The 14572-nt window shown below is 41.5% G+C and overlaps 1 protein-coding gene across 1 annotated transcript in view; it reads left to right on the forward strand.

The window, feature by feature from the left end:
• The window catches only part of ascc3 (activating signal cointegrator 1 complex subunit 3), a 158684-nt gene that overhangs the window by 92193 nt on the left and 51919 nt on the right, over nucleotides 1-14572 (forward strand). The window contains exon 15 of the mRNA XM_079561281.1: nucleotides 13675-13866. Within this exon, the coding sequence (XP_079417407.1) occupies nucleotides 13675-13866 (192 nt within the window). The remainder of the gene's footprint in view (nucleotides 1-13674; nucleotides 13867-14572) is intronic.

The raw sequence follows: 14572 nt of genomic DNA on the forward strand, positions 1-14572 counted from the left end.
AACTTGGCTAAATAATCGCTAAATTATATGACCCACCTGCACCTCTTTATTATGCGTTTTTGAAGATTAAAATAAAGCTATAAATATTAATGCGGGGCAATTTCCAGAGTGCAAATAAGCAGTGCATTATCTATGTGTGTGGGCTTAAAGTGGCTGGTCTCCGTTCATCAGAGCAGACCGGACCAACAAACACTGATGGGCTAATGGAGGGGAGAGTGCTCTAATTATAACTTAAGAGGCAGAAGATCCAGGAGAAAAGCGAAAGCACCGCTATTTGGCTAATTTATGAAAGCAAAACAAATGAAATGGCACAAATGCTTTAAAAGTGATATTAGTGTTTTTTTGTTTTTTGTTTTGCTAACCTCCAGATCCATATCGGCTGCGTTGTGCACTTCGATAATAATGGAGTTGGGTCTTTTGCTATGCGTTCGTGCGTGTCGGCTCGTTTGAACTGACAGCAGCCGTGCCTTTGTGGTGAAATGTTGCCACCACTTTATCCTATTGTGAGAAGATGATTTTATCTAAATGTGTGCTGTCAGAGAAGATGTGAAACTGTTTATATGTGGACAAGCTCTGCAGCAGCTCAGCGTAGCGGTCATGGGGAGATTTACTTGCCTGTCCAGCCAGAATGCACGCTTTTCCTATTTCTTACAAAGACGTGTAGTCTGGTAGTGATTGACAAGCACATTAACACAATTAAGCACATTAATGCAGCGTATTTTGTAAACAAGGAAACAAGCGTCGGCCAAAGAGTGGAGACTAATGTGAACAATGTATGTCGTTTTTACCACAAAAATATTCGGATTCAAGGAGTCATTAGCAACTCGTGATTTTGAACAAATGTGCAACGGCTCTTTCAATCCATGTACTGCATGTTTGGAACGGGACAAAATTACTTACAGGAACAGGCCACGGTTTTTCCACACTGAGATATGTTCTTACCTGAGCTTGGACGAGTTTATACATATCTGTCTGGCCTTTTGTGTGCCTATGGAAGAGTGTGGTAGCTTCCAACTTCCACCCCCGTTTGGAGCTATAGGAATATGCTGATAGAGGCCAAATGCTAGCATCATCTTTAGTCGTTTTGTGTGACCGAGCGCACGCACAAAGACCAGACAGTTACGCATCAACATATCTCAGTATGTAAAAACGGGGGCCTGTTCCTTTAAAGGGACTATACAGATGTTAAAAATGTTAAAATTATGTATTTTCTTCCCCCTACATGTTCCAGCCATGTCCTAATGTGTAGAATGAGCCCAGACCTGTTCACCACAACTGCCTCTAAAATCCTGCACTGTCACTCAGAAAGGTGTCAATTTGGGTTCGAAGTGCCGTCATGCACAAGCTTAATATAGAAGCTGCAGTTACGCATAAGACCTGAGGTGGCAGTAGTGAGTATACAATGACGAACTTGCATCTAGCCCCTTTAAGTAGATGAGATGGCAAGAACGTGGCCTGTGTTTTGAGTTTCAGACGGTTCTGAACAGAAACTAAAAGCAGGAGTGGATGGCTGTTTCGCCTTTTTGACTTGGCGCGGAATGGGAAACGGGAAGTGAGGGAAGAGGCGAGGCACTGCTTTAATATAACAACGCATAAAAACATGATGGATAAACATAAGATGCCTACGCGCGAGACACGGAAGGTGAACCCCAGTTATCTGAGTGGAAGTTCAATAATCAATGAAACCCTTTTCCCACCAAGGTGCTGGTTCTGAGCTGTTTCAGAGCTTGTGCTGCTGCCAGTCTGGTGCCGTGTTGAAAATATAGGATGTGCACATTTTATTTCTATTTAAATCTATGTTGAAATGGAGCCTCAAATTGAGTGACAAATCAAAGAATAACATGGCAGACATACCCACTCAATTTTCTGTTGCTCTGTTATGATATCACACGCATAACCTCAATAAGAGCGAGTGTAGCACTACATCTTTACATTTCTGCGCACCCCACTATTACCATATCAAAGCTTTGGGAAGTCAGCTGTCACTAAAAACATGGATAGTTGCCTCTTCTGCAACTTTTGGTTTTACAAACATAATTTTTTTAAATAAATTGGTCTCCCCGAATGATCCTGGGAGCTCTGTTGTCGGGTGCTTCGTGCCCCTGGTAGGGTCTCCCATGGCCAACAGGTCCTAGGTGACGGGTCAGACAAAGAGCGGTTCAGAAGCCCCTTATGAGAGACTGTTTAAAGCAGGATTCCACCATGGATTTCAAAACCCAAAACACATACACTGCACACTGCCACCAGGTTAAATAAATAGCAATCTGCTCATGTTTCGTGGGCGGCGGGTGTGTATTTTTGGGCTGAACCTCCGTCACGTTTAACTGCATCAGAGCGAATCCGAATGTGACTCAAAGCGGTGCCACTGATCGATTCGGTCCGCTCGCGGTCAGCAACTTTTTCACTCTGTCTCTGGGGAGAAATGCACCAAGTGAGGCTTTATAACAGCGTGGGCGGCAAATCAAATATGAACTGTAAAGGATTAGTCAAGTCGAAGAAAAGCTCTGGTGTCGCATAAGTCTAAAGGCAGGTTTGAACTGCTAAGAATACCTGCATTATACATTTAGCCTGGCCTATTTGGCGTTAAAGGGATGTTGCTGAGCTCTTTCATTGCTTTTGGACATCCAGTGGTATTTCACGCTTTATAAATAATGCACATACTGAAAACAAGTGGAAGCAGAGCATGCACAACCTGGGCTTAACCTTTCCTGGGAACAAAGGTTTGATGCAACTCTAGAAAAGATTAAAAACAAAAGATGCCACTGTGAGTAAGAAATGTTTTCGAACGCTGTAATGAGCAGAATGAGTCGGGACATTTGCGAGCAGAAAGACCAGTCCACGTGATTTCCATGAAATAATAAGCTATGTTATGCGGATTATTTGATGAAAAATCACTATTTCTATTGACAAAATCGAAACAAGAGAGCTGTTCTTTTAGTGAAAGGGGGAGGAGGAGTACTCCCACGTTGTCGAAGGAGTGCAGTAGTTCCATAATCTATAATTAAATACATTGGAAATCACGGTTGCGCTGTTTGTCCATGATTAGGCCCTTCGCTGATTGGTTTACTCCGCTTCCTGGTTGCTTGAGCATGTACCTCTGTGGGAAATGGAATTGACGCTGCGGTGACCAGACTCACCTGCTTCTACAGGTTCAACGAGTTTGATGATACAAATGATATCATGATAGATACAGACGGCATCTCGTCATAGAAGGGGGCGTGGCTTCGCCGAGGGGGGAAATAGAATCTTTAGAGAAACACAATTTTCCACTCTTTTCAGCCATTTTCTGGTGGAATATGAACTTATTTATCACACATAAATAGTCAAGTGTAAATCGGGCCCATATGGATAATTTCTAACAGCAGATTGTTCAGTAGAAGTGGAAAAAACGGCAGTTACAGCTAGCGTTAGCTAACCGTTAGCTTTAGCCCGATGCTAACATGAAGCATCAAGTTAGCATTCTCTGTTATTTATGTATTTATGGGCTGTTGAACCACTTTGCTCCTCTTCATTTCTTTGTATCTTTATTTAGTAGAAAACTATATTCATAATATTTCAGCTTTTGTTAAAGTAGTTTTTGAATAATTAGACAAAGTTTATATTTTTCTCCAAATTGTTTTCCCTTTAACTTTTTTCAAATATGACCATATATGGCGATTCCAGAAATGCCGTCTGTATCTATACGGACATTTTAATATAACATGTATTTAAGGTGCATATGACACATTAGACGCAACACAATTATATTTAAGATTTTGCTTAATTTTTACCCAGATTTCTTTAGTTTGATCATTTTTGTGATGTGTTTTATAGTTTCAATTCCTTATTAGACACTGACAGGAAGTGACATAGACACAGGCAAACCATTTTAAACTGTTGCCATGCCAACCATGTTAAGTCAATGGGAGTTGAGGGAGTCAAACTCCTATGGAAATGTATCTCTATCTATGTCATTTCCTGTCAGTATCTTAGAAATTGAAATAAAAATAACTTTTCTGACTTTTTCAACATTTCTTCATTAATTTGCTGCTTCTTGCTAATAAAATGATCATTATTATTTACAACAAATGTTATTCGTCTAAATAAGTCATGCATATCACATATATCAAAAGCGTTAAAACCTGTCGTATTCACGTTAAGGCACTGTCTTTCAATAGATGTTCATATGACAATAAGCCCTGCAGAGTTTCAAATTAAGATAGACAAGTCCACATTCATGGTAGATTTCTTGTCTGTTCACACAAATGAACTAAATAGTTTTATTCTTGGAGTTTAATATCTAAACCTGAGATGAAGCCTTTGTTTGCAGATCCAGAGGCAACACCATAATCAGTGCCAGTGCATACGGTGGAGGAGAAGAGACACCTGCTGGCCTCTTTGGGTTACTGCAGAAATAATAGATATTTACACATTTGAGTAAATCATGGTGTTTCACAAAAATACATGAAGGAATTTATAATTGATCATATGCATGAAGATATGAAAGAAGTATTTAATATTCATACAACCTTTAGAAAATCATTTTGCTTTGAAATTTTAAACCTGTGAAGACAATTTGTCCTATACTGTAGTGGACATCACAGCCTTTTCAATTTCTCAGTCCTGATTTGTTTATGCTTCATTGTTGATCCCTACCTAAACCCCTCACTAAAAACCACTCCTGCCACTCAGTCTATTTCGTGACCACACATCTCCTCGCTTCACATGTGGTCCTTTCATGTCGTTCCGTCTGACAACTCTGTCCCAACACCAGCCCCTCCTCCCCGACGCTCCAATCCACCAGCGATTTCAGAGCCTCTGGGGACACCTTGCCGGCCTCATTATTCGAACTGTTTGCTTTCATTCGGGGGGCTATTTTTACAAGTGCAGCCCGCCTCGTGTCCTCTCGTCTCCTGTGATCTGTTGACGAGCTGTCGGCGCCGCGGCAGACCGATCAACAACAATGAGGCTAAAACTCAAAGGCGGCTGGAAATAGGATGACACAGTGGAGCGACAACTCACATCTAGGCTTTTAAGAGGAGAAAAAAAAAAAATACTGGATGGAAATGATAAATATAGCCACAAGAGGTCAGTAAAGTTTTAAATTTGGTGTTAAGGTATCCAGGTGATGAGATTGATTTCACAGCATGAATGATCTGGGTTAAATTCACGGGTTTTGGCTTTCAGGTGCTTTTCCCATAAACCCAATAAAACCCTCACCGAATAATTCTCAGTTTTTAATCCCAATTTTTAGTGAAAGGGGTAGGTTGAACACTATGGAATATTCGAGATATGGCGCCCAAAGCTAAGTTTCGACTTTATTCCCTTTGTGTGACGTTTCCCCCGGCCCTGCCTATGCTGCTGTCTATGCTTTAAAGTCAGAAAGAATACTGGGGATGAGCTACAGTACGTGAGGTTGATGAAGGGACAAGGCATAGCTACTATGCAACCATGGGCGGATTACGCATAAACAAGAAAACACAAAGGAAGGAGAAAGTGGGCAAAACCTTTGTCAGCTTCATTACCAGCAACTCTTGCTTTAGCAATTCAGCAGCTTCTCTTCACTTGTTGTTTGGTAGATATTAGCGTCATGCTAGTGGTGTTAGCGCCTTAGCTCTGTAGCCCTTCTCTCTGAGGACAGCACTTCTGTCATGTATTTGTACAATGTCCTGTGTCGGAGTCAAACAATGTCCTGTGTCGGAGTCAAACATCCAAATCTAGCTATTAGTCTATTTCAGGGGTGTCCAAACTTCGGCCCGAGTCCAACTTTTAATTGGCCCACTGCAAATTCTCTCTATATTTTTTTTTGGGCTTTAATTCCATCCATCCATCCATTTTCTTCCACTTGTCTGTTGCCGGGTCGTGGGGGCAGCTGCTGGAGCTGCCCAAATCACATTGCACCAGCCCCCTATGGCTTCTCCTGCAGGTGGTGGGTCCATTGAGAGACGACCTCATAATTAACCAGTCCTGTTGGTCTCTTCTGAACCGCTCTTTCACCTTGAACCTGTTTGCCCTGGGAGACCCTACCAGGGGCACAAAGCCCCGACAATAGAGCTTCCAGGATCATTCGGGCGCTCAAACCTCTCCACCACGTTAAGGTGGTGGTTCAAGGAGGGTGGCTTTAATTCAATATATATATATATAATAAATAAAATTCCATTAATAGAAAGTTGTGATGACGGTTGTTTTCTTTACTTTAAGCATAATCAATTAAAAAGCATAATTAGCATTTTATTGAGTTTCCTAACTTTAATACAATGGAGGTGAGGTTATTTTTCTGTATGTGGCCCTCAGTGAAAAAAGTTTGGACACCCCAGTCTATTTGTACCTTTCTTCTTCCTGTTGTGTTTTGTAGCCTAGTTGGTAGTGCGCAAATGAAGGAGTTGAGGTGAAATAAAATGAATAAAATCTAATTAAAGGTGCATTATGCAACTTCTACATTAAAAAAAAAAAAAAAATTGTGTGTGTGATCCAGTGGCTGTACGAGTGGTCAGAATGGTGCCTTTATTTCCTATCACAGTGGTCTGTAGGACGCCCCACGATCAATTGTTTGGAAGGTTTTCACTGATGACGGACCCTCTCACCAGAAAACCTACAAAAAAATTGATCCTGGAGCGCTTAGAGGCCACCGTGATCAAAAGTAAAGGCACAATGTTAACCACTCATACAACCGATGGGTCACTACAAGGTCAAGTACGCACATATCAACTTTATTTTTTCCCGTATAAAAAAGTTGCATAATGCACCTTCAAAAATTAAGTCCAGATCGAATTAAAATAAGATTTTTCAATTTCATATTCTTTTTGCCCCGTCCTTGAAGAAGCACTGTACACCGCTGGTATCGCTGCGCATTTCTTTGATCGATCAATTCTCCTGTCAGTTCTTCCCATAGGAGCCCGGAGTGCTGAAACTAGCTCCCAGACTCTTTGTACAGAATAGGAAAAGAGTTTGCTGGCTAATACAGTCTACCTCGCTTGACTTTCCCTTGTGAGCGTTAGAGCAGTTCAGTTGACTCACCCTTGAACTTAAATCTTGCCGTCAGAGTCTAGACGCAGATCTTTCATCACTGTGAAGGAAAATCTGCTGCTGCGGTTGCCTCGCTCACTAACCTGCAGGTCAGTGGCTTGAGTCTAAACGAACTTAACACTTGGACTTATAGACCCTTGTGTTCTTGAGCAGTGCACTCCACCCTTCCTGCCCAGTGAGACGTGTGTAAAGCACAATATCAATCTCCGGTTTTCCATCGGGGTTAATGCCAGTACAAAATGCAATGCTGTATTGAAGAGCACAGCTGATTTTGTGTGGTATTGAGAGACAACTCCTTGAGACTGATGCTAATAATGGCCGACTATAAGCCTCGGGGAGTGTTGTAATGCAAAGCAAGTTCATTTACACTTTAATTGCTACTTAAAACAACAGCTTTAAAACAGCTATTACACAAACTGTAGCTTCCAGTGACAACAAGATTTCCTCCCTCTTGCGGTTGTGCCCAGTCTTGTCGTGCCACATTAATACTACCTTTGTACACACATCGTTTAAAAGCTTGGAACATCACCATTTTTCTGACAGATATTACATTCTGACTATTTTAAACTGAATTATGAACTAAATATCTTAAAGTGTGTTTGAGTCAGTGTTATAGTCGCGGATGTAGGGTGAGTTCTTAATCTCTAGGCAGACAAAAATCAAAACCAGCGAGACATTAAGTATTAAAAGTCAGAATTAAGGCCTTGTCATTTTAAAACATCACATTGGAGGCAAACTCTGGCATTAAACTGGCATTAAACCTAAATTTATTGGTGAGTATAGACATTGCTCAACTATTCTTACTGCATACAATAAATATCGTCTAAACACAATCGACTGCTGCTCTGACCAAAATTGTGCAACATTTTTAACCCAAGAGTAAAATTAATACAACCGATATGGATTTTCGGGGTTTGATATCGATATGAAGAGGGTTGGCATGACCGATAGCCGGTATAAAGGCCGATATTTTAAGTAATTTAATTTGATGTTTTTTTTTAAATCTCTCAAATAGCCTAAAGTTAAGCTTTTATTATTATAGTAAAGGTTTCTATCATAGAAATATATAGAAATATCAGTTGACCAATGTGGGGATTACAGATGGAAATTAGCATAGTGTTTAATCTGGTGCAGCATCTTTTTAATGTAACTGCACACTGTCCTTTCAATAAACAAAACTACTAAACAATTATTGGGTATTTTGATTGGCCGATGCCGGTGTGCACCACTGATAGTTTTGGCCAAATTTTAGAACTGTATAATCCTGTGTATGAAGCTTCTTAATGTGTCAGTGTTGAACTGTGACAGCAGGGGGCGCTGTATAATTATGTTTAGTAGTTAGTTCAGAGAGCTTGTTTGAAAGACAAAAATCAGTAGCAAAACAAAAAACAGTAAGTCTTTATCTCTTATGGTTCCGAAATAATATGCAAAAGTTTATAAACTAAAATATGTGGGAGGGCTCATTTTAAAGCTCTGACTCAGCTCGTTCTGGTGCTGAAAACGGGAATTTGTCACTTTTGGTCCCGGAGATATCGGCCTTTTTATCAGCTGATTTAGGTCGATAGCCGATATTGAAAATATCCTAATATCGGCCGATAATATATATACCGGTCGCGCCCTACTCAAAAGTGGCCCATTGTATACATTTAGATTTTGATTTCCCAATTTTCGCCTCATTTCTTTGATTGGTGTAATGCACGTATTGAATAATTGCGCATTAAAAGCTTACATGACTATACAGGCTGCTACCTGCATAAACCCTGAAAATGTACAAACTTATAAGTATGAGCATCATCTTGACAGTATTAAGACAGTAATCACTCACCAACTGTGAAATGAAGACTTCCCTCCACAGTTGTGTAAATGAATCAACGAGGGGCGCATGTATCTCATTTCACATTTGCCACAAAATTGCCTGAAATATATAGCACTATTTTTAGAGATTCCTTTCCCACTGGGGCATTTTGCAGTCAGTTGTTCAACAATGGAGCGGCTACTGTTCCTATCAGCTTACAATGTCCGCTGCAGCGGGGAAAAGACAAAAGGTATTGAAACTGCTCAGGTCAAAACGGGGGATAGAAAGTTCTCCTCCGAAACAGAAGACAATTTAAAGTTAACTTCCCTGAGCCAAGAAACTTTTAGCACAAGTTGAAGCGAGTCTCCTTTTCCATTGTTTTATGCTCTTTATATGCTATACCCACAATTTTACTTGCTAACATCTTTGAATCAATAGTTGACCTTGCGGTTAATGTTATTTTAATGTAATGCATGGATACTTTTCATGTGTATTTCTCTAGTAGGAGATAACTTTTCCTTTTTAGATGCCAGGTTTTAGCATATGCTTTTATTGTTTCTTCAAATCTAAATATGTCATTTCAACTTAAAGGCCCTATACCTGATTTTTTTCAATTATAAACAATGAAAGAGGAAGCCACTAGGGCTGATAGGAGTCAGTCAGCCCGTCTGCTGAGGGACTCCTATCAGCCCTGGGTCTATCTCTAGCCTGTCCGTCCATGGGAGTGGATCTCTCCGTCTGTGGTTCGAGGTTTTCTTTTTGAGTTTCTTTTTTCTCCAACTGGGTTTTTGAGTTTGTCATCGACGTGCTGAAGAGTCTAAGGACTGGGGACACCCGCGCGGCTCGTCACCACCTGCTGCTGACATTTATTTTGGACATTGTGTTTGCCTATACACTTCAACTGTTTTATTTCATTACTTTAGTGTTTGTACCTGTGAGTGAACTCCCGCTGTGACATTGGGCTGGATAAAACCAATGATTGATTGATTGATTCAATTAAAATGTTGGCTGTGGTCCATATTTGTAGCATCCCAATTCTTCATAGGCCCATTTCACAACTTGTAGGGTCACTTCCACAGAAATGCAAGAAAACCAACTTGAGAGATCATGACATTGATACAAATGCTCTATAGTTAGATATTTGTTCCCTCAAATGTCTGTGTTTACAATATACTAAAGGAGGACAAAATAAATTCTCTTCCGCTACGAGAAAATAATTGGGTATAGTGCCTCTAAAGCATGATAGATTAGCATCGGCTTTTTGGTAGGCTATGAGTTCAGTGTTTTCTAAATTTCCTTTCATATTTTTTTTTACCATAACATGATGTAGTGTTGTTTTATTGCATGTAATTTATTTGTCATGTTGATTTCTTTGTTAAGTCGATCACCTTTTTTCCATTGCTTTGGACCTACTGAACTTCCATATCATTTTCTATCATATTTGACCTTATACACAACGCTATTAATGATCATTTTTGGCCTGATATCTTTGAGTGTATGATAGTTTTGCTACTTCCCCAAAACTACTACATTTCAGAACATCTCGAACCTATTGTTGCCCTTACATTGAAAATTGTTTTTAATTGTGTGTAGCTCTGCTTTTCAGATGCCAAGGAACTTTTAGCACAAAGTACAATGACTCTCTTTTCCTTTTTTTAAACTCTACCTTGCCTTCAAAACTTCCTATATCACTTCCTAACTTTTTCCTCCCTGAGTTAATATTGTTTATTGTTATTTTAATAAAGGCATGACCTTTTGCAGAACTATTTATTTCAGCCTTTGCCTTTTAAGATGCCAAGAATCCTTGTACTAAGAAACATTTTGCAGTTATATCCTCTCTTCAAACTGTCCGACTTATTTCTTCACGTCATTCCTTGAACTTAATGGTTAATGATATTTTAATGCATGCATCCTTATCTTTGCCTTTGTAGATGCCAAAGCTTTAGCCTTTACAAGTTAAAGAACTTCTCCCATTTTTATCGCTTTAGGGCTACAAAATGGCCGACTTTTTATTTGACATTTTGGACCTCATAGCGAATAGTTTTTAATGTTATGTTTTGTGGAGAAGAACCTCGCGTTTTTTATATATTTCTGGCCCTGTGTTATGGTAATGCAATGCAAACGAGCGAGCCGGTTCTGTCTTCGTCGATAGCCTGTTAAATTCACACATTTCCCTGTCGCGCTGCAGGTAATTTGCAGGAGGGCTTCGGTGGATATCCTCTTCAAATTGAGCTAAAATAAAACGTGATATTGGTGGCAGAGTGCTGTGGAGTGGGCGGAAGTGCTCACTCAAACTCCCACTCTCGCCCACCTCTCGAGCTACAAGAGGCTGGCAGTGAATCTCGGCAGCACTACGCCTGTCTACACCTGCTCTGGACATGGCTTAGTTCTGTTTTTTGTTCTGTCCAGATTTAGGAACTGCTGTTGTATTGTCAAGAGTTTTTTGAGTTCACAAACTCTGGTTCAAGCCAGTTGCGGGGCAGTTTTGCGCACTTTATTTGACAGTTCAGAGTGAAAAGAGGTGAAGAGAAATTGTGACTTTCAGCATATTATCAGTGCTGGGACTCGAGCCCATGATGTTGAGGACAGAACATTGTAGGTGCAATGGCCTTAACCACTAGTCTATCAGCTGTACTCTGGACGGTTTTCACATTTGCCAATAACTTTTAATGGTACCACAAAACAAGGGTAAGGTATGAAAGTATGCTACTTACTTTGTTTTTGGACTACATATTATAAACTCTTAAAGTGAAGTCTAAATGTATTACATCCATCCATACCTTTCAATTTTTTTCCACTTTTCCGTTTCACATTGCGCCGGCCTCCGATGGCTCCTCCTGCAGGTGGTGGGTCCACAGAAGGACGGCCTCACGATTCTAACTGGGCTTGCTGGTCTCTCATAAGGGCCTTCTGAACCGCTCTTTGTCTGACCCGTCACCTAGGACTTGTTTGCCATGGGAGACCCTACCAGGGGCACAAAGACCCCGACAATATAGATCCCAGGATCATTCGGGTGCTCAAACCCCTCCACCTAGGGGGCAAATGAATTACAAATGTTAGAAAATGCATAGATATATAGTATATATTTTTTGTAAAGTCCCTCCTTCCCGGATCTCAGCGACTAATCAGAGTTTAGCATCCTCCCGTATTGATCAATGAGACGAGCTATTTCCTTTGAACCAGCCTCTCGGGTCCAATCAGGAGGGAAGGGGAGGAGCTTGATTTTTTGCTTTTGAAAATTCTGTTCCTGTTCTCCTCATTTTGCAAACTAAGAATGGTTTTCTTGTTAAAGAGGGGAGGAATTTGACTGTTCAGCTTTCAAATTTCATCTCCTCACTCTCCTCACTTTACCGATTGAAATGTATAGTTTTGGTTTTACTCAGCACTTTTTTTCAAAATCAAGTGCTGCACAGAGCACATTATATACTTTGATGACTAGTGAAATAATGAAAAAACAGGCTAAACTATGAATCTATAGCTCACAAACTGAATTTCTCCACAAAGGCCCAATACACTGTCTAATTAGGCCTGAAAGTCCACTCCTAGTTTGCAATATGAGGAGAGCCAGAACGAAATTTGAAAAGTAGACGATCAAGCGCCCTCCCCTTCCCTCCTGATTCGACCTGACAGGCCGGGTTAACAGGACAGGGATTCTGATTAGCTGCTGAGATCAGGAAATGGATACGGAATACGTCAAGTTGTAGGCCCAGGCGGTCAATCATACCCAACCCAATCTATTCAATTGTGAAAACATTGAAACTTACAGAGTATCACTTTAACCTACACTTAGTTCCACAGTTCCTAATGAAGTTAACAGATAATACCAATACAGAAAAGAATAGCTGTTTACATCTCCCTCCATTTGTGCTTCTCAGCGCTGTGACAGTCTGTTGAGAGGGTGATTTGCTCCTTGGTCTTGCCTCCATAGACACATGATAGATGCTGAGTGGAGTTGTCAGGCGGCTGTCTGTTGCCAGCGCAGGTACAGCCCACAGAAGCGCAGAGACACCGGGGCTAACGGCTAATGGGATCTGATCAGGCGCCTGGGTCCGTGCCTTCCCGAATACTGCCCTATAGCGCTCCACAGATCAGCGCTGACTCACCTCACATTACAGACCGCGGGCTAACTGCTAACTCGGCGCGACAGCTCAAAGCACAGCCTCAACCGTAGCATTTCAATTACCAAAACCTCTCCCAACTCGCATGAACGCGCCAGAAAAGGACTTAACTGCCAACCCGGAGTGAACCGTGACTTCAGGGTGAAGTATCCCGAAGGAGTTCAGTCCGAATTGGCAGTAGGTTCAAGAACGGCGGTCGCAAAAGCGCAGTTTGTGTTACTTGCCTTTTGAAATAGTGATTCATTTGCGCCCATAGGAATACAAATGGACAGGAAGTGCTGACTCTCAGGTTTTATGTAAAGCAGGGCTGAAGTGATTTGTCCTTTCTAGACCTCTTTGATTTTGCCAAACCTCCACCCTCGTTCCTCCACCTTTGTTCCCTGAGCTCCCTATCCCTTCTCCAGATGTTTTCAGCCGCTCTATAGTGTTTCAGATGTGAACAGGGAGACTGGTTTCTCCTTGTGTTTGTGGAGCAGTGGAGTAAAGGGGCTGACCTCCATTTAGACTGAGAGCAAGGGAGAGTCCCTCTGGTTTGAACAGGGCACGGCCCGACTGTCAGTCAACCCCACACAGCTTTATCAGCGAGAGAAAGAAAGAAGTGGTGGGGCAGAGGAGAAGGAGAGGGTGGAGAGAGTTTTTAATCATATAAGGGTTGTAAAAGCTCCAAAAATGTACAGTTTATCTGCCATATTATTAATATTTCCACACATAGAATACTGTAGCATGAGTTATATTGTCCTTGTTCTATTTCCTCAGATCCAGCGCTCCAGGAACAAGCAGATGAGGGAGATGTTTCCGGAGGGCTTTGGGATCCACCACGCCGGGATGCTGCGCTCGGACCGCAGCCTGATGGAGAGCATGTTCTCCAAAGGATACCTCAAAGTGCTGGTGTGCACTGCCACTCTGGCCTGGGGAGTCAACCTGCCCGCACACGCCGTCATCATCAAGGTCGGGCCTGGTTCTTTCAATACTTTCGCTGACTTTATGGGGGAAGCAGTGATATGAACACTTTTGTACAGGATAGGAAGTTGTAATGTCTGTGGTCAAGGACAGACAAGGCAAAGACAGCTTCAAAACTTGATTCCAATGTTAAGTTGATTTTCTTCCCACGCATTTCTTTCCCACGACTCCGTGCACAATCTGCTGCTCTTCAAACCACCACTTTTTCCTGCCAAGAACATTTAAATCTTATATCAAATGCACTTTTAACCTCATGCAACTGTCCATCCATTCTACATAAAACTTGATAAAGATGCCAAGAGTCCGTCACAAGCCAACTCTCATCAAATTCAAGAACATTTGACTTTCAGTTGTGCTATGGTAATTTGCCAACTTCGGTTTTGACACTTTGACGTTTATTTTTTTCTACTCTCACTTTTCCAGCAATATGTACTGTATCTACTATGGACGTTCTGGCCACTAGAGAGTGTAGGAACAGCCCTGTGCCGCGGTTAACACTCCTGTCTCACAGCTAGAAGGTCCCAGGTTCAATTCCCACATGGACGGGCCTTTCTGTGTGGAGTTTGCATGTTCTCCCCGTGTCTGCATCCTCTGGGTATTCCGGTTTCCCCACCACTAAAAACATGTACAATAGGCCAGGGTGATTGATTGAGTGCGAGTGTGGGACAACGGATGGAAATTAGCCTAAGGACAC

Source organism: Gobius niger (genome assembly GCF_951799975.1).
Source record: "Gobius niger genome assembly, chromosome: 8".
Lineage (NCBI taxonomy): Eukaryota > Metazoa > Chordata > Actinopteri > Gobiiformes > Gobiidae > Gobius > Gobius niger.